The sequence below is a fragment of the Bufo gargarizans genome, chromosome 2 (assembly GCF_014858855.1).
Source record: "Bufo gargarizans isolate SCDJY-AF-19 chromosome 2, ASM1485885v1, whole genome shotgun sequence".
NCBI classification, from domain to species: Eukaryota; Metazoa; Chordata; class Amphibia; order Anura; family Bufonidae; genus Bufo; species Bufo gargarizans.
In genome coordinates, this window is record NC_058081.1 from 371,300,171 (window position 1) to 371,326,675 (window position 26,505).

The 26,505-nt window shown below is 46.4% G+C and overlaps 1 protein-coding gene across 3 annotated transcripts in view; it reads left to right on the forward strand.

Moving 5' to 3' along the window:
* Window positions 1–26,505, forward strand: part of LARS1 (leucyl-tRNA synthetase 1) — an 81,484-nt gene that overhangs the window by 37,645 nt on the left and 17,334 nt on the right. For 2 of the 3 annotated variants that reach the window (XM_044280747.1, XM_044280746.1), the window contains 12 exons: window positions 9,234–9,319; window positions 9,738–9,803; window positions 9,939–10,021; window positions 10,626–10,764; window positions 10,858–11,070; window positions 12,205–12,262; window positions 12,654–12,717; window positions 12,885–13,068; window positions 15,167–15,257; window positions 15,344–15,484; window positions 19,790–19,930; window positions 20,083–20,193. In XM_044280747.1, coding sequence (XP_044136682.1) covers window positions 9,234–9,319; window positions 9,738–9,803; window positions 9,939–10,021; window positions 10,626–10,764; window positions 10,858–11,070; window positions 12,205–12,262; window positions 12,654–12,717; window positions 12,885–13,068; window positions 15,167–15,257; window positions 15,344–15,484; window positions 19,790–19,930; window positions 20,083–20,193 — 1,377 coding nt within the window. The remainder of the gene's footprint in view (window positions 1–9,233; window positions 9,320–9,737; window positions 9,804–9,938; window positions 10,022–10,625; window positions 10,765–10,857; window positions 11,071–12,204; window positions 12,263–12,653; window positions 12,718–12,884; window positions 13,069–15,166; window positions 15,258–15,343; window positions 15,485–19,789; window positions 19,931–20,082; window positions 20,194–26,505) is intronic. The other variant, XM_044280748.1, reaches the window with a different exon arrangement.

Genomic DNA, 26,505 nt, shown 5'->3' on the forward strand with positions numbered 1-26,505 from the left:
ATCCGTCCGAGATTCTGGTGGCCCCAGACTGGCCCCGCAGGGCGTGGTACGCAGATCTCGTGTTTCTGCTCGCCGACGTCCGATGGCGGCTGCTCTCTTTCTGCCCCAACCCCTCTCATCCCAGAGAGCGGTCCCTCCACCGCCTGGATGTTGCTTGGGCTATATATTCAGTTGACTGAGTACTTCCGTCGTTCTGACTCCCTCTTTGTAGTTCCTAAGGGCCCCCGTAAGGGTTTACAATCCTCCAAAGCCACCATCTCCCGCTGGATTTGGTAGGCTGCCAAGGAATCCTGTGTGGCGAAGGGTCGTGTCCCTCCTTTTCGATTGACCGCTCACTCTACTAAGGCGGTCAGGGCTTCTTGGGCGGTCCGTCTTCAGGCCTCTGCTTCTGAGGTCTGCAACGCCGCCACCTGGGCCTCAGTTCACACATTTTCAAAGTTTTATCACATCCATTCCCTGGCCTCTGCTGATGCCAGTCTGGGTCGCAAGGTTTTGCAAGCGGTTGTGCGTTGGGTGCTCCGTATGGCTGTTTCTTCCCTCCCTCGGGGACTGATTTGGGACGTCCCATGGTGCTGTGTCCCCCAATGCCATTCACAGCAAAAATAGATTTTTGTGCGTAAAATCCTTTTCTCGTTGGATGGATTGGGGGGACTCAGATCCTACCCTCGTTGTTTCGTTCTTAGTTCAGGTTTTCCTGGGATTCTTTGTTAATGGTACTCTCTCTGATTTAGGACATGTTGGCTTCTCTCGTTGTTCTGGTGTTTGGTGCTCCTACTGCTGCAGTACCAACTGGTTAGTCTAGTGCCTGTGCAGAGGGTATAGCCCACCTGGGTTGAGCCAACACTTTTTTTCTTTCTAGTGGCAGCTGGGCATATACCCATGGTGCTGTGTCCCCCCAATGCATCCAACGAGAAAAGTATTTTACGCTAAGTACAAAAATATATATTTCTCGCCCATTTTCCTTGGGGGACACAGACCTTGGGTATAGCTCAGCTCCCTAGGAGGCGTGACACTAAGTAAAACTGTTAAGCCCCTCCTCCATCAGCTATACCCTCAGCCTGGAGATAGAGGCTACCAGTTTTAGCTTAGTGTCCAAGGAGGCAAGACACTCCCTGCTACTGCAGGGCTGTTTTCTCCTTGTTATTTTTACTTTTTCTTCTAATTTTGTTATTTTATTTTTTCCTAGGGATACCAGAGACACATTAGACCTCTCTGCTCTCCCGGGGTTGAGCTGCGCCAGTGCCAACTTATCTGCACTGCTGCCTCCCCCACAGAAGCAATAGGAGGATCTGGGCAGCAATGGCTCCCCTACATCCCGCCAGCTAGGGGGTCGCCCGCACGCCAAGCCCGTCTTCCAGCTTCCTGCCACTGCGGTGCCAGTGGCTGAAGGGGCGACCCTGCTGGAAAGGACTGAGGGTGAAGACGTCGGACGGTGAGATGGCTATTCCAGCCCATACCCCGTCCCTATCTGCAGCATCTACCCCTCTGGGTAAGGGGGGCACCCGTGGTCGCTCATTCTGAGCGCTCATCTGCAGGACAATGCAGCACAGCAGCATCCTCAGCACCCCCACGCCGTTCCCCCCCACGCTGCTATCTTTCTCCCCCCCCCCCCCCTCCCCCTCATTCGGGGCTGACTCCATTTTTCTCTTCTCTCTCTCCCCCTTCCCGCCGAGAACGGGGGGCGGGGCTTAGCGGGCCCGGCAGGGGGCGGGGCTTACGCGCGCGTCATTTTGGGGGCGGAGCTACGTTCTCCTTCACAGGAGACATTTCAAGCGCTGGAGGGGGCGGAGCTTGTTCCCCGTGCTTTCTGCTGAGGTTTCCCGCGCTTCCTCACTCCTGACAGGAAGCTGGGACACGGTGGGGGACTCTAACCTCCTGTGTACATCGCTCGGCTTCTGTGGGCGCTCTCTGCTGCTCACTGCTGTTCACTGCTTCTCTGCTGCTGCTGCTGCTGATCTGGGCCATCTCCTGACGTTCTTCTGAGGCACTGGTAGGACAGTTAACCCTCTCCTAAGCCTCCTGGTCATAGCTGCTATAACCCTTTGTGGTCTCTATATTAGAGTACAACCACACTTCAGCATGTCAGATCCCACAGGTGCCCCCAAACCCTGGTACCATGCCTGTACCGCCTGTAAGGAACTTTTTCCGCGTGGGCAATCTGAGCCGCATTGCCTTGCATGTCAGGCCCCGGTGCAGGGCCCGCTTCCCGCTGCGCCCCCCGGTGCCTCTGAACCCCCTGACTGGGCTAGGTCTCTGTCTCAGGCGGTGGAAAGCCTTACACACGTAGTGGGCCGTCTCGTGGATAGACCGCCTCTCCCGCAGGCTGCCACAATCCCTGTCGCACCCGCTGGGACTACCGTTTCTGCCGCCCCCACTGGTTCCCTGCCTCCCAGCGAATCTTCCAGGGCCCGGCATACTCAGAAACGTTCAAGGGTTGAGCGCACATCTTCTCCAGATGCTTCGCTCTCTCCGCCATGCGTGCGAGCTCAGTCAAGTCTATCCTCTCAAAGGGATACGCTTTCTGAGGGAGAACTGGCGGATTCGGACGTGGACATGGACTCAGAGCTTCCGTCCAAATTGGCGTCCGCGGTGGGGCATCTTGTCACTAGCATCCGTGATACCTTTCAGCTACACGATGACCCCCCCAGCTCTGAACAGGCCGGCGTGTCCTTTCTCCGCCCCAAACAGGCCTCCAAGGTTTTTCCCATACACGCTGATTTTTCTTCTGTGGTATCCAAGGCTTGGACTCGGCCTAACGTCCGCTTTATTACACCCAAAAAGCTGGACATTTGTTATCCCTTTCCAGCGGATTCTGTGACCACGTGGACATCCCCGCCTAAGGTTGATCCTCCCGTGGCTCGCCTGTCCAAAAGCACTACTATTCCTGTACAGGACGGATCTTCCCTCCAGTCTGTTGAGGACCGTCGTACGGAATCCCTCTCCAAGGCCATATTTACTGCCTCTGGTTCGGCCCTTAGACCGGTCTTTGCCTCCGCCTGGGTTGGCAAAGCGGTCTCTGAATGGGGTTTGCAACTGGAACGGGAGTTAGGGTCGGACGTCCCTGTTCAGGACCTCCGTTCCTTAGCCCAACTAATTGTTCAGGCCGGAAAATTCGTCTGTGAGGCCTCCCTTGATGCGGGTGCCCTCATTGCCCGTTCCTCTGCCCTGGCAGTTTCTGTCAGGAGGGAACTCTGGCTGAAGGTTTGGGCGGCGGACGCCGCTTCCAAACGCTCTTTGGCCGGCCTACCATTCACGGGTTCCCGCCTGTTCGGAACCCGTCTGGACGAACTTATATCAGAGGCCACGGGTGGGAAGAGTACTCGCCTCCCCCAGTCCAGGCCAATGGGCGCCCCCCGTGGTCGCGCTGGTTCGTCCCGTTTTCGGTCCTTTCGCAAGCCCACCGGGTCTAGACCCGCGGCCAGTTCTTCTTCCTCTGGCCCAGCCCAGGATAGACGCAAGAAGCCGTTTTTTTTCGGACGCAACCTACCTGGCGCAAGTCCCAGCCTGCACGGGCTCCCACAGGCCAGCAGCCCTCTGCCTGAAGGTGCGCCCCCACCCACCCGGGTGGGGGGCCGCCTTCTCCTATTCAGGAACGTATGGCGGGCCCACATCTCAGACGCATGGGCGCTCGAGATTGTATCTTGCGGATACAAAATCGAATTTGCGTCCATTCCGCCAGACCGTTTCTTCCGATCCCGTCCTCCGCGAGATCCCGTACGAGTGGCCGCCTTCTTCGCGGCCATTCACTCTCTAATGGACAAGGGTGTCGTCGCCCCCGTGCCTCCGACGGAAAGGTTCAGGGGGTTCTACTCGAACCTCTTTGTGGTTCCCAAGAAGGAAGGCTCAGTGCGTCCGATCTTGGACCTAAAACGCCTGAACCGTTTTCTCCGACTGCAGAGATTCCGGATGGAGTCTCTCAGGTCCGCAGTGGCCTCCCTGGAAAGAGGGGATTTCATGGCCTCAATCGACATTCAGGATGCATACCTCCACGTTCCGGTTGCTCCATGTCATCACCGCTTCCTGCGCTTCGCGGTGGGGGACGATCACTTCCAATTCGTCGCCCTTCCCTTTGGTCTGGCGACGGCTCCTCGAGTGTTCACCAAGGTCCTGGCCCCTGTCTTGGCCCTTCTATGTTCAAGAAGTGTTTTTCTTCTCCCATACTTGGACGACATCCTGGTCAAGGCACCCTCCTTCTCTCAGACATCCCGCAGTGTGGAACTCACTCTGGAGACCCTGACGCGGTTCGGTTGGATTATCAACCACCCCAAATCTTCCCTTACCCCCTCCAGACGGCTGATCTTCCTGGGGATGCTCCTGGATACAGAGTTGGCGGAGGTCCGCCTTCCGTCGGACAAGCGTCTGGCCCTTCGCGGGTCGGTTCGCAGTCTCCTCCGTCATCACCACCCTTCCCTCAGATCCAGCATGCGGTTGTTGGGAAAGATGGTTGCCTGTTTCGAAGCGGTGCCGTTCGCACAATTCCGATCCCGCACCTTTCAGAGGGCAATTCTGTCGGCCTGGGACAAATCACCGAGGAGTCTGGACAGGACCTTTCTTCTGCCTCCCCTGGCTCGGGCTTCCCTCGGCTGGTGGTTGCATATCCCTCTAAGGGGGAAGTCCTTCCTTCCACTGAACTGGCTGGTGATTACCACAGATGCCAGCTTACGGGGGTGGGGGTGGGTTTTCCCTCCCCGGTCCGTCCAGGGCGTTTGGTCTCTATCGGAGTCCAGACTTCCAATCAATATTCTGGAACTGAGGGCGATTCTTCTGTCCCTCAGACACTGGACCCATCTGCTGAGGGGCCACCCTGTTCGGATCCAATCGGACAATGCCACGGCTGTGGCATACATAAACCATCAGGGAGGCACTCGCAGCGCTGCAGCGATGCAAGAGGTGACCCTCATTCTCCTCTGGGCGGAGACGCACGTGCCGGCCTTATCTGCGATTTACATCCCGGGGGTGGACAACTGGGCGGCGGATTTCCTCAGCCGGTCCACCATCGACCCGGGAGAATGGTCCCTGCACCCAGAGGTGTTCGAAGCCCTTTGTCTTCGCTGGGGTCGCCCCGACGTGGACCTCATGGCCTCCAAATTCAACCACAAGGTCCCCCTATACCTGGCCAGGGCACGGGACCCGAAGGCATACGGCGCCGACGCGCTCGTCCTTCCGTGGCGCGAATTCTCCCTTCTGTACGTCTTTCCTCCTTTTCCCCTCCTGCCACGGGTTCTTCGGAGGATCGCGGCAGAGGGCGTCCCCGCGATTCTAATCGCCCCGGATTGGCCCCGCCAGTCTTGGTACGCCGACCTAATGTTGCTGTTGGCAGACGCACCGTGGCCACTGCCCTTCAGGGAAGACCTTCTCTCTCAGGGACCGATCTTCCACGAGCATTTAGGCTCGCTACGTTTGACGGCGTGGCTATTGAGACCGCCGTCTTAACGCGACGGGGTTTCTCCGCGGACGTAGTCCGCACCATGATCCGGGCTCGTAAGCCCGTATCCTCTAGGATCTACTATCGGGTTTGGAGGTCCTATCTGGGGTTCTGTGAGTCCCGGAGCATCCCACCTCTCCGGTTTTCTCTTCCCACAATCCTGTCCTTCCTCCAGTCGGGTCTGGACCTGGGGCTGTGCCTCAGTTCTCTGAAGGGTCAGATTTCGGCGCTGTCTATTCTTCTCCAGCGTCCCCTGGCCCCTCTAGGGCCAATTAAGACCTTTTTACAAGGGGTGGTTCACTCTGTTCCGCCGTACCGCCCTCCAGTTCCTTCCTGGGACCTGAATGTGGTGCTCTCGTCGCTCCAATCAGCCCCCTTCGAGCCTTTACGGGAGGTCTCCCTTCGCCTTCTGTCCTGCAAGGTCATCTTTCTTGTGGCCGTCACGTCTCTCCGACGGGTGTCGGAGTTAGCGGCTCTTTCTTGCTCCGAACCTTTCCTGATCTTCCACCAGGATAAGGTTGTGCTTCGGCCTGTCCCGACTTTCCTGCCAAAGGTGGTCTCCGCCTTTCACATCAATGAGGACATCGTCCTTCCGTCGCTCTGTCCCTCTCCTTCCCACCCCAGAGAACGGGAACTGCACCGTCTGGATGTGGTCAGGGCGTTGAGGATTTACTTGGAGGTCTCCGGGTCCTTTCGGCGCACGGACTCCCTGTTTGTGGTTCCGGAGGGTTCGCGCAAAGGGTTGGCGGTCTCCAAGGTGGCTATTGCCCGTTTCATTAAACTGGCGGTGTCTGAGGCTTATCGAGCCAAGGGCAGACCTCCGCCTTTCGGCGTCACTGCTCATTCCACCAGAGCAGTCGGAGCTTCCTGGGCGCAGAGGCATCGGGCCTCGGCTGAACAGTTGTGCAAAGCAGCCACTTGGTCCTCTCTGCACACTTCACAAAGTTCTATAGGGTGCATACGCATGCATCAGCGGATGCTGCTTTGGGCCGCCTGGTTTTGGTCCCTCCCTTCTTGGACTGCTCTTGAACGTCCCAAGGTCTGTGTCCCCCAAGGAAAATGGGCGAGAAAAGGAGATTTTTGTATAACTTACCAGTTAAATCTCTTTCTCGCTCTTCCTTGGGGGACACAGCACCCACCCTTCTGTGTTTGGTTACAGGGTTATGGTCTGGCGCCCCGTTGGGTTGCTGGCTGGTTGTTTCCGTTATTGGTTGTTATCCTTTCAGTACTTGGACACGCAACTGGTAGCCTCTATCTCCAGGCTGAGGGTATAGCTGATGGAGGAGGGGCTTAACAGTTTTACTTAGTGTCACGCCTCCTAGGGAGCTGAGCTATACCCAAGGTCTGTGTCCCCCAAGGAAGAGCGAGAAAGAGATTTAACTGGTAAGTTATACAAAAATCTCCTTTTTTGGCCATTGTATCACTTTTATCTGTCATTTAACTTTTTTTTCCCTCTGTATGCTCGATTTTTATTTTTTGGTTGCTGTTCTACCAAATCTGGTGGGCGGAGACTAGCTCCCATTCATAGCACACAGAAAGAGATGAGAATCTGCTTCCTGATTTTCTCACACATACTCAGCATCATCACCAGAGTCATGGAGGACATTACAGAGAAGTACCGACCTGCTCACTCCTCCTTCCTTCCCTCTCCATAGGCTAGAATGGGATGATGTAATCTGATCTTTCAGTAAACGGCAGCAGGGGGTGCAGAGGTAGCAGTCGCTACCGGGCCCAGGAGCCTGAGGGGGCCCAAAGACCCTTGTGCCACATAAGACACTGGCATTATAGAAAGTGCATGCAGGTCAATTTACACCTGTGGCTGGAGGGGTAGGAGTAAGGTTAAGAATTTGGCATGAGGGGGTGCCCTTTTAATGTTTGCCTCAGGCAGCAGGAAGGCTATGTGCTCCCCTGCCCCTTGCCAACAAGCACTGAGGGACAGTGGCCCAAGCTGAACTCTTGTACCAGGGCTCATGAGCTTTTAGCTACGCCCCTGAATGGCAGCCATACTGGTTTCACCAAGACAAGTCTATATTATAAAAAGAAATGTATGTCCTCTATAGGCATCCAGACACCTGAACCAATGGACATCAATTTTGGCACATGGGTATATCGGTTGTCTGGGAAGGTTTTAGTAAAGGTCTCTAGGATGTTACTTTTCTGAGATATTACTAATAAATGTATCAGCCAATAGGGGCTCGTAGGTTCTTTAACCTACTGACATACAGTATTACACCAGGTTTCCATAACAGCTCAGCCATTTGTTTTCACTGTTATAGGTCACTGTTAAGGGGCTTGGAGTCGTTAAGGGTGGGACAAGGCACTGTGTATGTCCCTTTTAAGGGGGCAGGGCACTGTGTAGGTCACTGTTAAGGGGGCTTTGTCCTGTGGAGGTCACTGTTAAGGGGCGTGGTGCTGTGGAGGTCACTGTTAAGGGGGCGTGGTGCTGTGGAGGTCACTGTTAAGGGGACGTTACTGTTGAGGGGGTGTAGTGCTGTGCAGGTTTTCTGTTAAGGAGGGCGGTGCACAGTGGAGGTCACAGTTAAGGGGGCGGGGTGCTGTGGACATCAGTGTTATGAAGGACAGTTAATAAAATAAACAGTGTGTAATGAGGGCATGGATTGGCACCTTTGGGTCAAATCCAATAAACACACAGACCAACACTTCATACTCGCGCAGCAACAGGTACTTGTTTCTAGTTTGTCATAATTTTCAGAGTCAAAGTTCATTTAAAAGGGGGGGCAGCTGATAACCCTGGAACAAGGCATTTTTGTCTGAGAAGATATATTACAAAGTTTCTTATGGTCGCTTGTACTATTGATTTATGCAAAGTTGTGTTAAAAGTTAATAGCTAATGAAGCCCTGCCTGAGGCAGGCCTTAACAAGAACTTTACTGTGGCTGGGGCAGACCTGGGAGCCTTCAGGAGGGAGCCTGTCTCCCCAAAACGACAGCTCGGATGCAGTGATTGCAATTCACCATGGCATCTGAGGGTTAAATATCCATGACTGGAGTTGTCTCTGAGCATGGCCACTGCTGGAAGGTCTCTGCTATGTAAAACAGCAAGAACCCACCATGTATAGTGCCGGCTCAGTTTCTGTGTGACACCATCTTTAAAGACCCAACATCCACATCACAAATATTTGCACTGGCCCCGTTTGAACAAGAACGTATGGCTTTTTGTCTCTTCTCTGCATCTTGCACCCTGTTGCCAAAAGTGGGTGGGAGAGGGCAAGATACAGAGGGGTAGATTTGATATTGAGTGCTGTGTTGTGAAAAACTAAAATTATTAAGAAGTTCATGACAGTAATTCTTCCACAAAACTGCTGGTCCCTATGCCAGCTATGATCTGGCATAAGTCTTAGGCATTACTTGTGCCAGATAACTGGCATAAGTAGTGGTAAATATGTCAAGCCACTTAGGCCTTGTCCCCTGTCACCCTCATCCTACCCACTTTTAGCAAAACTGACGGAGTTGGGGCCAAAAAACGAAATTGATCATTTGTGTGCAAAACGGGGTTTACACAAAATTGTGCGACTTTTCAGCACCACCATTTGGGCGAAGGGGATTATGATAAATCTCCCAGACATAGTTGCTGTTTGAGTCCATGTAAGGTTGTGTATATGGTTTTTATGACATTTTCTCTAATGTTCTGACCTGGGAATTCCTTTCCATCATTTCTACAAGACCATGCTAGGCCAGCGCTTAGCCTATTAGAAAGTTGACATATTGTTTCATTATACATTGAATAGTTTTTAGTTACACAAAGCCAGGAACCGTTTACCAAATAAATAATTTTCCTCCCATCCATAGAATGGAGCGATGATTTACATGGAGCCAGAAAAGCAGGTTATTTCCCGTTCAGCCGATGAATGTGTGGTTGCGCTGTGTGACCAATGGTGAGTATTCTTCTCACTGATTTTTGCCAGCTTTGTGGAAGGCTCAAGTATTGCAAAATATATATTTCTGTTGTCTTTGTTTTGCATTAAAGGGGTATCCCCATCTCGCAGTTTCATGGGCGAGATAAAAATAATCAGAGTATGTGCCAGCAGGGGTGAGTGAGCCGTTATGGAAATGGTCAAGTGGCCTGCGTGCCACTGGTTCTGCAACTCTCATAGCAGTGGATAGGAGCTAAGCAGACGATATAGTGCAGTGAGCTTATGCGGTTTCCATTACATCCGTAACGCTTGCTCTGATTATTCCCATTTCTGCCACGTAAAGCCAAAATGAGAATATCCCTTTAAGTAAACAGTCTAGGTACTCAAAATGTTAAATATTTCTACATCTCGTTGACATTCTGTGGTATATTTTACTTAGGTACCTGGATTATGGAGAAGAGAGCTGGAAGAAAGAGACTTCAGAGTGCCTGAAGAACTTGGAAACGTAAGTTTTAGCGAAGCACTTGGGGAGCAGGATGCAATATTCACGTCTCGCTCTCTGCTTCAATATTAATACAGAGTGAATATTTTAGATGACTGTAATGCATCTAGGCAATGATTTAATTTGAATTGCTTAAAGGTTTTGTGAAGAGACCCGAAAAAACTTTGAAGCCTCTTTGGGTTGGCTACAAGAACATGCATGCTCCAGGACTTATGGATTGGGTAAGTCTAATCACTTTTATATCTTTATAATATAAAGGATGTTCTGGTTACATGTAAATCGGGGTTAATTGACAGATTGCTTATGGTCTGAGTCTGACCCCCAGGGGTCATTTTTTATGAATTGTCACTGTGCCTGGTACTACTTCAAGAGGTGCCATGATGGGTACCTATCTTCTTCACCACAGCATGTACATAAATGAGCCTCTTTGTTCTCCTTTTGGCCCTCTGAGCTGGATCTGCTCGCCTCCATAGTATTAGTACCCCCTTTATTTGGCTGTTTCTGGGAACCAGGCACTTGACCATCACAGCTCAACACACTGTGTAGTGACCATGTCTTGTTACTGCAGCAGCGATCCCAGTCAGGAATATGGCTGCAGCACTGCAGTAACCAAGCATAGCCAACTCCCAATGTAAAGATCGTAGTTCTGAAAAACAGCTGATCGTCTGAAGTGCCATGGGTCCGACACCCACTGATCTAATATTGATAACCTATCCTGAGGATAGGTTGTCAGTGGTTGAATCCAAAGAAACCACTTTATGCTGGGGTTCCTTACAGGATAGTTGGACATGCTTTATTCATTCTGTCATGTGCTTCTTATTTTAGGATCTCGCTTGCCTTGGGATGAGCAGTGGTTAATTGAGTCTCTGTCTGACTCTACGATTTACATGGCCTACTACACAGTTTGTCATCTTCTGCAGGGGAATGATCTTAGCGGAAAAGGAGTCTCTCCCATAGATATCAGGTAAATTTTTCTTGGTTTATTGAATAAATGCAATTTATTCATGTACTTCTACTGCTTGCCTCCTTGGTGCTGACGGTGTTTCTTAATATAAAGGCCAGAACAAATGACCAAGGAAGTGTGGGACTACATATTTTTTAAGAAGGCACAGTTTCCAAAAACAACCATCCCTAAAGAGAAACTGGACGTATTAAAGAAGGAGTTTGAGTTTTGGTATCCAGTTGATTTGAGAGCGTCTGGAAAAGACCTTGTCCCAAATCACTTGTCTTATTACCTGTACAACCATGTGGCTATGTGGCCTGAAGATAGGTGAGATAATGGCTTGATCATTTCTTTAGGTTGGGCCTTGTGCATCACTGGGATGTTTTCACTTTTGCTTCATTTTAGGGTTCTAGTGATTATATGGTTATTAATATTGAGGACATGCACCATTTACTACTAGTACTCTGCACATAATGGTTAGATGTTGTTGGTCACTTTAACATGACATGATGGGGTTCACGCACATGGCTTTTCTACAACATTCCAGCTGAATGTTGCCTGTAGGTATGTCAGGGTGGTCGTGTACATAAGCCCTTAGGCAGAACAGTTCTTAGTGTACAGTAGGGCTGACTTCACACAGAGGAACTATCCTGAAAATCTACCCAATATTCATGCATATAACATGATGTGCATTATTTTTTTGTTAAAAGCCCCCTTTAATGGGAACCTGTCATCAACTTTATGCTGACCTCACTGAGTGCAGCATAAAATAGTGACAGAAATGCAGATTTCAGTATTGTCACTCATGAGCTAAAAGTAAGTGGTTGCTGAGAACCAGCATCCTAATCATTGCAGCCCAGGCCTTGAAAAGAGTCAAATCTACCTGAGAAGAGTCATGGTTATTCATAATCTCCTGCTCTCCCCGTCTATCTGCTGATGATTGGCAGCGCTCTCCTAGAGAGAAAGGGAGAAAACTAGGTAGAAGACTGTCAGGGAGAGCAGGAGATTATGAATAACCAGGACTAGTCTCAGGTGGCCGGGACTCTTTTCCAGGTTTCCAGGCCCAGTCTGCAATGATTGTGATGTTGGTTCTTGGCAACCACTTACTTGTAACTGATAAATGATAGACCGCTGAAATCAACTCACCTGTCTCTACTTTATTCTACCGTTAGTATGGGCAGCATAAAGTTCATGACAGGTTCCCTTTAATTGCATTATTCTGTACTTCATTGCTGAATTTTAGTGAGTATTCCATGATTGATACTAGTGTTGAGCTCCGGAGCAATATTCAGGGTTCTTATTTGCTATATTCACCAGGGCTGGAAGGTCATTTCATATTTGCCTTCATCTAGATGAGCTCTGGCTTACAGTACATCACTTTCTTATATAAAATGATAGAATGCATCATCTGTGAAATGGACACTAAAACCTTTTTACTCTTGCTCTCTATTTGTACGTTAGTGGGAAATGGCCAGTGGCTGTGAGGGCAAATGGACACTTGCTTCTGAATTCGGAAAAGGTATAGCACTATAGTTATGCTGTTACTTAACTGTCATTAAAGGGGTACTCAAGCCTGTAGCAGTTATCACCTGTTAACCTGCTAGGTGGTGAATGCTGGATCGGTGATTGGGTCTGACCTCATCAATCTCCAGAATGGGGGACCCTTATCCCATGTTCCCTCCAGCTGCAAGACCTCGGCTAGGAGGTATTTGAATATAGCATGCTCCCTGCTGCTCTATTGGAAGTCTGAGTGAATGAGGAACATAGCCAAAAACTGTCCCCTGCTCTTGTGGCTGGGGGTAAACAGGATGGGTGACTGAGTGACTAGGTGATCACTGCTGCAGACCGGAATACTCAGGCTGTTGAGTTTAGACAAATGTCTTTTTTTTTTTTTTTCTATTTTCACTCAGATGTCTAAGTCAACCGGAAACTTCCTTACGCTGAAAGAAGCTATTGGCAAGTTCTCAGCCGACGGTTAGTAGAGTTTCAACCTCAATAGAAGCATAGCGTATATATTAGGCTATTTGTTTAGGAGGCCTGAACAAGCTGGACTTCTCCACGGCAATAACTGAGAAATTCCGTAACAGAATTGCGTCATGCTAAATCATATGTTACTCTCAGTTGTGTTTCTTTATTGTTAGGCATGCGGCTTGCACTGGCTGATGCTGGAGACACTGTGGAAGATGCTAACTTTGTGGAAGCCATGGCTGATGCAGGCATTCTTCGTTTGTACACCTGGGTAGAATGGGTTAAAGAAATGCTGGCCAACTTTGATAGCCTTAGAAGTGGCACCAACCATACGTATAATGATCGGGTATTTGAAAGGTATTTTTTTACTTTTTTATATATATTTTTTTATATTGTAAAGGCGTTGTCCGCTTTCCTATGTTGATCAATATCAAATCGGTTGGGGTGTTGGGAGATCAGCTATTCGAAGAGAACACAGCACTCGTACGAGCTCTGTGTTCTCTTCACTGTTCGCCATCAACATTGCAGCCGAGAGCAGGTATAACTGCAGCTCCTCCGTCCCATTCACTTGAATGGGACGTAGTGTAACTACAACTGCTCCTCCCTATTTAAGTGAATGGGACGAAGAAGCTCACCGCTGCAATGTTGATGGTGAGCAGGTAAACGGTGAATAGAGCGCAGCGCTTGCAGACACGTTTCACCCTGAATTTAAAGCGCTGGTTTTCTTTTGTTGATCTGAGACTCCCTCCCCAATGTGTGGTACTTTTTCTTAATATGCAAATTAGGCTTTTGGTGCAGTGAGGGTGTCACCATTGCTCTTGTTGCACCCAAGCTCCAGTCCTTTCTGTTGCCAGCTCCTCATTCACTGTTCTGCCATTGCCTGACCCTGTCAATCAAAGCAGTGAGGGTGCGGCTAGCCACAGAAATAAGTGGAGCTTGGGTTCAACAGGAGCAATGTTGATGCCCTCACTGCACCAAAAGCCTAATTTGTATATTAAGAACAAGTATCATAAATTGGGGAGGGAGTCTCAGATCAACACAAGCAAACCAGCTTTTTAATCAGGGTGAAACACAGCTGTGTCTATGCAAGCAGTATGATGGGGAGATCACTTCTGAGAGATTCCCTTTTAAAGGGGTTCTCTGGGGTTTTAATATTGATGGCCTATCCTCAGGATAGGCCATCAATATCAGATTGGCAGGGGTCTGACACCCCGGCACCCCGACGATCAGCTGTATGAGGAGAGTCTCTTGAATCTCTTCTTGCTCACTGCTGCTTTGCCATAGACATAGCAGCAGCGAGCAGGAAAAGTGATCCCCGCTGACCTGATATTGGTGACCAATCCTGAGGATAGGTCATCAATAGTAAAAGCCTTTAAACGCATTTTAATATTGTAAATGCACATCAACTGTGCATTCACCCAACCTCTCTGTGCCCCCACTTCCCCCAGTCCTGCATCCATTGGGTACTCAAACACGCCCTGTAGTAGGGAAGGCTTCATTTTTCCTAAGCATCCTTCGCCCCATGTGCTTTGTATACAGGTTCACATGCAGGACAAGCCAGTGCAGCTGAACTCTCCCTGTACGGTGGGGCAATCTGCAAATGCTTGTCCTGTAGAATAGATGTTGCCACAAACAATGATAAACACCCTGCGGACATTGGTGCGGTGGGTTTGGGCTCTTTTTACATCTTCAATCTTGATAGCTAATTATAGTCACAAATGTTTTTTCTCCATGTAGTGCATTGGGGCTCTTGTCATTTTTGGTACAACCCCTTAAATCTTTAGTAATTAGCCCCAGTGCACACTGTGTTTGAAACTTTCATCTGTGGGATAAGTCGGGAAGTTTTTCCCTATGTATACCTCTGGGAGAAGACTCTGATGTATGCCTCTGTTGAGTCATATGTCACCCATAGGCTCCCATTGTAAATAAAAGACAATATAAAATACACCACTTTACATACATTTCTTGCAGTGACACAGTCTGCAGCACTTTCCTATACAGTTAAATGGTAAGTTAACACGTTCCACCCCAATGGAGGCCAAAAGGACACATTTTTGGCCTCCGTTGTGTAAATGGAACCATATGGATATGTTTGCTGTATATGCACCCAAAGTTTTTCCCAGCATATTCGCCAAACGCAGTGTGCACAGAGCCTAGTTGACCACATGCACTCTATGTCGGAACTGTCCAATGGATAGCTCAATCCTTGGATCCTTTTGATGGAAAAAAGAAAATAGCCGTTCAAAACCTGGGAAACATTTCGGATTATGTATTGAAAGTCTGCTAAAGGCTGTGAAATTCAATGTTCTTACATGCATGTCGTTTCATTTGTCAAATATTAGTACCCAAAAAATCTTATTCCACTATGTTATAATACTGAGAGTGCTAGCGGACGTTTCTTTTACTATATTATCCTCTATATTTCTCATTCTTAACCTGCACCACTTCTTTTCAGTGAGATGAATGCTGGAATCCTGAAAACGGAACAGAACTATGAAAAAATGATGTTCAAGGAAGCTTTAAAAACTGGGTTCTTTGAGTTTCAGGTGAGACTTTGCGATAACCCTGGGGGTGACGCAGAATTTACTTTACTATTTAATGTCTTATCCTTATACTCATCATTGTCTTGCAGGCCGCAAAGGATAAATACAGAGAACTAGCAATTGAAGGCATGCATCAAGCCCTGGTTTTCCGCTTTATTGAAACCCAGACGTTGCTGCTGGCTCCTATCTGCCCTCACTTGTGTGAATATGTGTGGTCTCTGCTAGGAAAGGTATGTCATTACTGCAAACACAACACTGTGTAGTAAAGGGTTCTCATCAGAGTTGTCATTTCCTGCCGATCAACTGCTATCCCGAATAATTACTGACCGAGAAGCCTGCATCTGACACAGATACTCTAAAGTATATGTCTACACTTATTTTCATCAATTTTCCAGCAAGAGAGCTGTCTGTGCTGAGTGTTCTCCGCTCTTCATCTGCACACAGGGGGCCTCCTGCTTGGAGATGTAAATACAGTTCAGTAGAAATTGTCGCTACACCAGTATTTTAAGATGCTTTCATAAAGCTTTGCTGTAAATTGTATCAAATGTCTGCAATTTCAGTCGGAACGGGAGATAGTGCTGTTCTTTCTGACTTACATCTGTAGACGCAGTGGCACTAAAATATGTTATGTTATTTTTGGTGTGAAATAACTATCTTCATTTCTCGCTCGTATCATTGGGGGACACATAAGACCATGGGTATAGCTGCTGCCACTAGGAGGCAACACTAAGCAAAAAAAAAAAAAAGTGTTAGCTCCTCCCCTCAGCTATACTCCTCCTGCAGACACTGAGCTAATCCTGAGACCCTCCTGCTTTGCAGGTCTGCAGATTTTTTTTCTTTCATTTTTTACTTTTTCTTTCCTTTTAGCTGGGCTGCTGGCAGTCTCCAAGCTGCCTGCGTTCCCACCCAAGAGACGGGAGTCCAGGGGGTCCCCAAGCCCGGTGCTCGTTCCCGGTCTCCAGAAGGCAAGGAGGACTAGAGGTTCCTAAAGCCTCTGTATCCCGCCAGCTTTCGGGTCACCAGGTCCGGCCTCCACTAAGTCCCCTTGGGACCCTCTTACCTGTGTAGCTACCCTCACCAAGTGGTGACCCGGCTGGAGCCAGGGGGGCAGAAAACGCCAGACGGATGATTTTTCTCTCAGTCCCCAAGGCCCCATTCCTCCTCCCTCCCCCTTCTTAGGTTTTCCCATATGAATATTGCCCACGGAGGCCTGCTTACCTTCACCTGAGGCCTCAGTTCCAGCAGGTGTCCCCCCCCCCCCGTGGGAAGGGGGAGCGGGGGTTGAGGTTAGACTTCATGTCAGGCCACCTTCTGCTTATTCCAAGCGTTCGTCTTCTTCTAATCAGTTTTCCACTGAGTGGTTCCCTTTTTTCTTCTCACACCATGTTGTGTCTGTTGATGGCTCTAGCGTGGTTTTTTTCCTGGGGTTCTGACCCATGGATATCACTTCCTCAGAAGTCTTCTGAATCCAGGCTAGGTCTCTCTCCTGTATCTTCTGCAGTCTCCTAAGCCGTGACTTCTATTCCCTGGACTGTTATTCTTCTCCCCAGCCGGAGCCTCTGGGTGTTCAGCCGCTCTCTGGCTGGCCTTCCTTGGGAATGATTCTTCCTGTCCCTTTTCAGGGTTCTGGGTGTATCCTCCCCTGCATTTCTCTTACCTGTAAAATCCTTTTCTCTCTGGGTCCATTGGGGAACACAGCTCCCACTCCGTAAGTACATTGCTGGCGCTCCTTGACGGGTCCCTCCGATTCTTGATTCTGACCCATCTTCGCCTTTCTTACTTTTTATTGTTTTCTTTTGGCTTCTCCAGGCTGCTCCTACTGCTTTTTTACACACTCATTAGCTCAGTGTCTGCAGGAGGGGTATATCTGAGGGGAGGAGCTAACACTTTTTTTTTTGCTAAGTGTCGCCTCCTAGTGGCAGCAGCTATACCCATGGTCTTCTGTGTCCCACAATGAACTTGGCGAGAAAAGGATTTTACAGGTAACCACAAAAGATCCTATTTTTTATTGTATTTGGGCACATACTATATAGATATTGGAGGATGCTTATAAAGACTGGTATTCCCATCCGCCAGTCTTGATCCCCTGTGCGCTGGAGTGAGATGTGCCTAATTTAGACTGAAGCCTCTTAATAAATTAGTCCTGTCTCCTCCCTGCCATGTGCAAGAATTTAAGTCTGTGCCATCTATGGCCTGGTATAGATTTGGGTTATAACTTATGCCAGTGGTACTTGTGAACCCTGCACCTTTGCTAAGCGCCACTGCCTTCACTACCTTAGAAAAGTAAACACCAAAAAGCAACAGGTGGGAATAGAGTAAAACAATGAATGTTTGTTTATTACATGATTACAATAAAATCACATGATTAACCCCTTCAGGACCCTGCCATTTTTCACCTAAGAACATAAGATCTGTGGTGGTGCGAGAAATATGTAAGGCACATAGCCAAAGCAGGGAATCACTATGGACGGCACATGGTTACTACCATAAAGAGATATTACCCATCCTGGTCACAAATATATATATATGAGAGAAATAAGTAATAAAGTGCAAGAATACAATTCAGTGACTAAGGGCCAAGTACAAAATGCCCAGTAAGATCAGGCAACAATAGGACAAGTAAATCATAAATGTACCATAGCAACCAAAGGGACCCTGCGGCCCGATGCGCGTTTCATATAAAGCTTCATCAGGTGAGACGCGCATCGGGGCTTAGCGCGGAAAAGTTGTATTGTTATTTGCCCATTTATTTTTTGGTGTTAAGAATTAAGCTTAAGAATTCACAAATCATGGAGCAATAATGGCATGTGCCATAATCTGCAACTTTTTTACACCACAATAGTGGCATAAAACCTTTGGTAAGTCTCCCGCACAGAGCCAGTGTGATTATAGGTGTAGCTTCATTCATCTTGTAGTTAAATCCAATTCTACATCGCAGTGTCCATTTTATTATGTGGAATTCTGGGAAATTTAATAAAGCCAAATGTCCCTTGTTATGCCACTGTACCCCAGATATATTTAGACTAAAGCTGGCCATACACATTTGATCTATGGTGTCTATATTGCGGACAACCATCTAATGTGTATGGTGCCCTCCCAACTTGCCCCCGATGGCTGCGGATTGGGCACATTGGATTTCAACTTCCTGATCTTTTTCTTCTCAAGAGATATGCCACCGGTGGCAGTGATTTTCTCTCCTCTCCATATTCAGAACATATGCATGCTGGCTGAGGACCGGGAGAGAGAGCTGTTGGCCGAGTGATCCTTATGTGCTGCTGACATAATGTACAGTGTATGAGAGGAGGGGTAGCAGCAATTACACCAAGGATCACTCTCTCATCCGCCTCCAATCACTGAAAAGTAAAAACAAGCCCAGATCAATTGCTAACTAGGAGCAGGAAATCCTAATGTATGCCCAGCTTTGGCGTCCTAGTACAAATCTAATATTGTAATTTACGATATTAGATTTTCTGCTCCCAGTAAGCAATCGATCTGGGCTTGTTTTTACTTTTCAGTGATTGGAGGCGGATGAGTGAGTGATCCTTGGTGCAATCGCTGCTACCCCTCCTTTCATACACTGTACATTATGTCAGCAGCACATCCCACATCCATTTTTTGACCACATAAAAGATGTTATCAGCTGAGTATCTGCCAACTGATCGCTGCCCTGTTTAGGATGCAGATTGCCACTGATTTAAGTTGCATGTACAGGTGCTGCCCGCCAATTACCAGTCATCAGCATACAGTTACTGCACCACGTATGTGCACTCTTATGGGGGGCAATGCTCAGGGATGAGTGTTCAGTCACGGCCTGTGTAAAAGAGCCTTCTACTCTATAATTTACTCTAGTTATTAATTATGGATTTCCTGTGTGCTATTGATAGTAATTGTAAAAATGTGGTGGTAATAAGAAACAATTAAAAGTGTTTATGATATTAAGAAACAGCTGCTTTCTTCCAGCAGCAGCACTCTTGTCTATAGGCTGTGTCTAGTATTGCAGTTCTGCCCCATTCACTTAACACTCATGCCATGTTTTGCAGAAGAAACCAGCCATATTTTTGTTATCTCATAAATCCCTTTCCATACTCCCCATTGAGATGTATTCTAGTCATAGAGTTGGAACCCCAACTGTGAGAGACACTGCAAAGAGAGGCCCACCCTGGAAGGCCATATATCAAATAGTCGCCCTTTCATTAGAAACAAGCGCTATGTAAGGAACACAATATCTAGTGGCCTGAAGCGTAAACCAGCAAATCGCCTAGGGTGCTTTTAAACCGACAGATCAATCTGACCAATTTTTGTCGGATCAGACCAATAGTTGGTGTGTATAACAAAAGATCTGTGTGTGTAATCGGCCATCTGACCAATGGTGTAAATGGACCTCAGGACCCACCAGACCCGATTAGCAGTTTGCCAAAGAGGCTTGGTTCCGCCATTCATTCACTGGACTGCTGCATCCATCAGCTAGGGTGGGAGTCGGAGACTTGCATTCTCGACATTAATGATTATATTATGCCATCCTGTTCTTTCTATAGCAGGGTTCTCTTATGGATGCCACGTGGCCAGTTGCCGGCCCAACAGATGAAGTCCTGATCCGCTCCTCACAATACCTATCAGAAACTGCTCATGACCTTCGAATACGACTCAAGAATTACATGGCTCCAGCTAAGGGAAAGGTAAGATAATGCATGTGTTCCACATCTAGGAATAGAAATACTACTGTAGGCATGCTTTCTTACAAAAGGTTTGGTACCTACATTATATATATTTTATTGGTTAGAAATGCACTTTATCTTTATATTGTCATTCCCATTTTCTGTTCTTTTAGAAAGGGGACAAACTGCCGCCGCAGAAGCCATCACATTGTACCATCTATGTGGCCAAGACATATCCGCCATGGCAGCACATTACTTTATCAACTCTTCGCAAGCATTATGAGGTGAACTGTCGAAATGAGTAAAATTGTAATAGCGTTGACTTATAAATATTAGGAGGTTAATGTGTATTTTGCGGGAAGTGAGGTTACTTGGGAAGGAAGAACTATGGGTACAATTGAGCCGACGATACATTAGTGGTCAAAATTTTTTAGACTTGCACAAATTAGCGTTGACCCCTTTTTTTTTTTTAAGAATTCTGCAATTCGCCCTAGCATGCTGGATATCAGCTTCTGGGCCAAATCCTGACTGATGGCAACCTATTAGTACCTAATCAGTGCTTGGAATTTATTTTTTTTTATTTTTTTTTTTTTTTTTTTTTTTTTTTTTTTTTTTTTTTTTTGAACATAATTTTTATTGTTTTCAGAAGAAAAAGAACAGGTAAGTGTCACATACAGAGCCCAAAATGTATGTTTTGTCTGCAGCATTAAGAATCATTATAAATCTTCTAATATACTCTGTATGGTGTCATCATTTTTAACATAATAATTAACAGAGCAGGTTATATAAACATTACTATAAGTAACATTGGGAGAATAGAGGAAAGGAAATGGATATAAAGGAGTAAGGGGGGGGGAGGGGGGGGAGTGACAAGGAGTGTTAAGTACATCTGAGCTTTACCTATCTGTTAGGACTGTGTTAAATTTGGAGTGAAGCCAACAATCCCATGCAAGTTTAAACTTGGCTCGTTTATTGGATATGGAAGCATTGAACATCTCACATAGACAGTTGTTATTAACAGCATTTATAATTTCCGCTAGTGGAGGGGGGTTTGGATTCTTCCAAAAGTAGGCAATTTTCATTCTAGTGGCCACAATTACATGAGTAACAACTACTCTAATAGTATGAGGAAATAAGTCTAAATCCACGGAGAGTAAGGCCTGAGCTATAGATAGTGAGATTGGGATATTACATATTTGAGTAAGGATACGATTAATTGAGTTCCAGACCGGTTTGATGTCTCCGCATTCCCACCATATGTGTTCCATGTCGGCTTCAGCTGCAGAACATCTCCAGCAGACATGGGATGATAGAGGGTACATCTTGGATAATCTGTAGGGTGTATAGTACCATCTATAAAGCATTTTCCTGGAGTTTTCAAGATGGTTAATACACTTAGAAGAAGCCCGTATAATAGAGAATGCAGTTTCCCATTGTTCTGAGGAAATCTTCAAGCTTAATTTTGATTCCCATTTATTTAGTAAAGGGGTCAGTGGTGAGTCCGATCTCTCCGCCATAAGGTGATAGCTGAGAGATAGGGCCTTGAGGGTACTTAGAGGGTTTCGTAAGATTCCCATTATTTTACAAGTGTCAGAGGAAGTGGGGAGGGTTACCCCAGACAAAAAATGTCTGATTTGTAAATACTTATAAAAATCTCTATGGGGAACCTTAAATTTTCCTGCCAGGTCTGTAAAGGAGTTTAAAGTCTTATTGGTGTAGAGTTGACTTAGGTTCTTAATCCCTAGGTCGGTCCAATTAGAGATCCTTAAGTGTGGGATACATCTCTCCAATGTCCCCAAGGGGATGTCTGTAAATGAGACATTAATAAGTTTTAGTTTTGTCGTCAATAGGATCCAGAGTTCAAAAGCGGCCTGAATTGTGGGACATAAATTTGGGATGCGAATGTTTCCCAATAGGGAGTTGGAGAAGAAAAATAATTGGGGGTTTTTAACACCCATGATATAGTTTTCGATTGTGACCCAGTGCTTGTTAGTCTGGTTTAACCAAGTGTATCTCAGTTGTTCTAAAATACACGCCCTATAGTACTTGATTATAGAGGGGCATCCCAGTCCTCCTTTGGCAATGGGTAGATACATTACATCTGCCTGAATCCTTGGTTTTTTATCTTGCCATACAAATTTAAGAAGTAGTGTTTGGATTTCTTTTAAGTTTTTTATGGGAATAGAGATTGGGAGGTTGCGGAATAGGTATAGTATTTGTGGGATGATGAACATTTTTAGGGCCGCTATTCTTCCCATCCAAGAAATTTCACAATTTTTCATTTTGTTTAGGTCCAATTTGATTTTTTCTTTTAGGATGTTATAGTTTACTGTTAGGAGATCAGAGAGTGATGGGGTTAGTTTAATTCCGAGGTAAGTGATATGTTCAGAATTCCATTTAAAGGGGAATTTAGATTTCAGCGAATTAAGGTCCGAAGCCTCTAGCCCTAGATTGAGGACTTGAGATTTAGCTACGTTCAAGCTATAGTATGAAATATAGCTAAAGGATTTTAATATTTGCATGACAATAGGCAGGGATGTTGTTGGATTGGTTAGTGCCAGTATTATGTCGTCTGCAAATAAACCAATTTTGTGGTTTGTTTCTCCAATTTTTATACCTGTTATTTGTGTATGGGTCCTGATACTTTCTGCTAGGGGTTCAATAGCAAGTGCGAAAATGATGGGAGATAGGGGGCACCCCTGCCTTGTTCCGTTGTTAATCCAGAACTGATTAGACAGCATTCCATTTATAAGGACATTAGCGGATGGTTTGGAGTATAATGCACTTATTGCTTTGTTAATTTGCCCATGTATGCCAAACTTAGCTAGGACTGCTCTCAAATACCCCCAATGCACTCGGTCAAATGCCTTCTCCGCATCTAGAGACAGAAGCAGAGAAGGCATCCGATTTGCCCTGGAAAAATAGATGAGGTCAATTATACGTCTGGTGCCATCTAGGGTCTGTCTTGACTTGACAAAACCCACTTGATCATGGTGAATAAGATGGGGAATAAGTAACGATAATCTATTGGCTAGTAGTTTTGAGTAAAGTTTGAGGTCGGCGTTCAAAAGGGAGATCGGACGGAAATTTTCTGGGACATCGGGAGATTTCCCTGGTTTGGGTATAGCTACAATAGTAGCTTGGAGCATTTCTTGAGGTATATTTCCGGTGGACAATATATGGGTAAATGTGTTTAAAAGGAAAGGAGATAAAATATTTCCAAAGGTTTTAAAATATTCATTGGATAGTCCATCCGGGCCTGTGGATTTATTACTTTTGGATGATTTTATAACGTGCAGTATTTCATTGATATCTATTGGTTTGTTGATCTGTTCTAGTTGTACTGGGGAGAGTTTGGGCAATGAAATATCCGCTAGGAATTTATCGATTAAATCCGGAGTTGGTTGCGGAGTTAGTTTGTGGTCTTTAAGATTGTATAGATTACAGTAGTAGTTGGCAAAAGTGTTAGCTATTCCTTGAGGGTTAATTACCTTTTCCTTATTGGAATTATATACATATGGTAGTTTTTTCCTATTTAATTGGGATTTGACTTTGTAGGCTAGTACTTTACTTGCTCTGTTTCCTTGCGCATAAAATTTCGCTTTTGACCGTCTCAAATTGTGTTCAAATGTATTTTGGTAGAGTTGGTAAAGTTCGAATCTTAGGTCTCTGAGTTGGTTACTAATAGTTTGGGAAGGATTTGCTTTGTTTAAAGTTTCTAACCGTATTATCTCTGCGCATAAATGTTCTGTACGTATGCGTTTTTGCTTTTTTATATAAGATGAAATACGAATGAGATGACCTCTTATGAAGGCTTTATGGGCGCACCATATTGTGGTGGGCTGGACGTCTGAAGTAGAGTTATGTTTAAAATATTCCAGGAGTGCTTCTGTAATTTGTGATTGAGTAGAAGGTAGGGATATTTGGTAGTTATTGATACGCCAAGGAATAAAAGAGCGATGGTTGAAACGTTCTGAAATTTGACAAGATATTGGGGCATGGTCGGACCATGTTATGGATCCTATATTAGAGGATGTGACATTTTGAAGAGTCCATTTGTCCACTAGTATCAAATCAATTCTTGAATATTGTTTGTGAGGATGAGAGTAAAAAGTATAGTCACGTTCTGATGCGTGTAGGACTCTCCATGTATCATATAAATCCTCAGATAGCAAGTATTGTGCAAATTGTGAGGGAGATTGAGAGGTGACATGGTTAGATTTATCAATTATTGGTGAAGGAGGTAAATTAAAATCCCCGCATACAACCAGTGATCCTTGTTTAATGGCTAAGGCAGACGTTAAAACTTCTTTTATAAATGTGAGTTGGTTTGTGTTTGGTGCATATAGGGAGACTAGTGTATATAGAGCATTATTAATGTTACACACTAAAATAACATATCTCCCCTCACTGTCACTGATACTTTGAATTAGTTGAAAAGAGAGGGAGTCCTTTATAGCAATGACTACTCCTCTTTTCTTGTTCACAGCCGGTGAAACAAATAGGTTAGTGAATTTCTTATGTTTAAGCCTATATGTATCAGACTCATTCAGGTGGGTTTCTTGAACACAGATCACATCACTTTTGAGAGAAAGTACTTCTTTCCAAAGTAATGATCTTTTAATTGGACTATTTAGTCCGTTAACATTGAGTGAAGAGATTTTTATGACCATCTCCAGTAATGAAAAGTTGCAGGTTAGATAAAGCTGTAAATTGTAGAATATGCTGTAGAGCAAGAGCGCGCAGTCTTAATGAGACACCGCAGATGCTCCTCAGCATAAATCACATAGAGATACAGGAAGAACAATTTCACTTGTCACTTAAGTGGTAATAGTGGTGTGAGGGAGTAAGGGAAGTAAGAAATAGAGGGGAGGATGGATAGGAGGGGTTAGATAAAGTAAAACCAAATTAAGTCACTTTATCTAAAACAAGTAGAAACAACAAAGTCCGGTTCAAAGAGAACCAACTGGATACCAAAATTTATCCAGGTAATTTGGGGGTGGTGTTAGAAAAGCAGGTGAGTTATCTCCGTAGAGAACCTGCGGCACAAAATGTAAAACATTTATAGCAGTCTAGTGACCCTGCACAGTAGAAAGGATATGTCCTTCTGGAGGGTAGGAGTGCTCTTTTCTTGCAGGAAGAAGTTTCAGGTCCACTCTTTGATCAGGGTAGGGGGTCTTTTCTTCTGCGGTGAGATGGTGTCTTCGTCCACCGTAGCTAGGGACCATTTCTGGAGAAGCTTCATCGAGTCGCTTGGAGACGTGATTACGTGTGTTGTCCCATTCTTGAAGATTAGGAGTTTCACTGGGTATCCCCATTTGTAAGGGATGTTGTGGTCTCTGAGGATTTTAGTGGTGGTTGAGAATTCTCGGCGTCTGTTTAAGGTGACTGCAGAGAGGTCGGAGAATATTGATATATTTTTGAAACGATCCGGGAGATCTTGTTTTGAGTTCGCCGTCTTGAGGATTAATTCTTTGAAGTGATAAAAGTGCAGTCTGGCGATGATGTCTCTGGGAGCGGCGTTAGGGGCGCTTTTAGGTTTTGGGATCCTATGCGCCCTGTCAATTAGTAGATCTTTCTGTTCCGCTTCTGGCATTAGGGCCACAAAGAAATCTGTGAGGAAGTCCTTGATTTTGTCAGGTTCGACGGTTTCTGGGATTCCTCTAAATCTTAGGTTGTTGCGTCTTGAACGGTCCTCAAGGTCCGCTAGTTTAAGTTTTAGGGCAGAAATTTCATCATCTGCGTCGTTGTGGGCGTCCACTAGCTGGTTGTGGGCGTTGGTGAATTCTTCCATCTTTTGTTCAATATGGGAAGTTCTTTCTCCGATCTGGCTTATATCTTTTTGTAATGCTGAAAATGCAGAGGAAATGTCCTTCTGTATAGAATGCCTTAGGTCACCTAATAAGGACCTTAATGTGGCCTCAGTAACAGGAACAGAGTGACCATCAGTAGTAGTGAGGGAAGATGGTGATTTACATTCACTTGGGTGCTGATACATATTCTGACCAGTAGATGGAGCTGCTGAGCTTTGTAAAGTATGCCTATAACTAGCAGGCAGTGAATCAAGCTGCAGCTTACGAGGTGAGGAGTTAACAGGAGATGAGGAGGGTGAGTTGCTTCGTTGGCTAACATTACTTGCGCTTCGTGGGCTGACATTACTAGCGCTTCTAGTGCGCCTTGCTGGTGTCTCAGTGGAGTAACTTGCCTCCGGCGCTTCATGGTGCAGGGAGCGGGCGCCATCTTGGATTCCTCCTGCGGCCCTGAATGCCGTGATTTTGCTCGGCGGGCCTTCATTTTTCTTGCTGCGGCCCATATTGTCGGGTGCTGGGTGGGTTGGCAATACCCTCTGTTAAATTACAGTGTGTGGGGGTACACTGTACTGCGCTGTGAGCCGCTTCTTATGCCACAGGTCACGGAGCTAGCGCGGTAAGCGTCCGCTCAGCTCCACATCCGGACACGCCCCCCCGCTTGGAATTTATTACACTGTGTTTTTTGTTTGTCCACCAGCTTTTTAAGGATTGACCACAGGTTGTCAATGAGATTAAGCTAAGGTGATTTTCCCGGCCGTGACCCAAAATTTTAATGTTCTGTTCAGC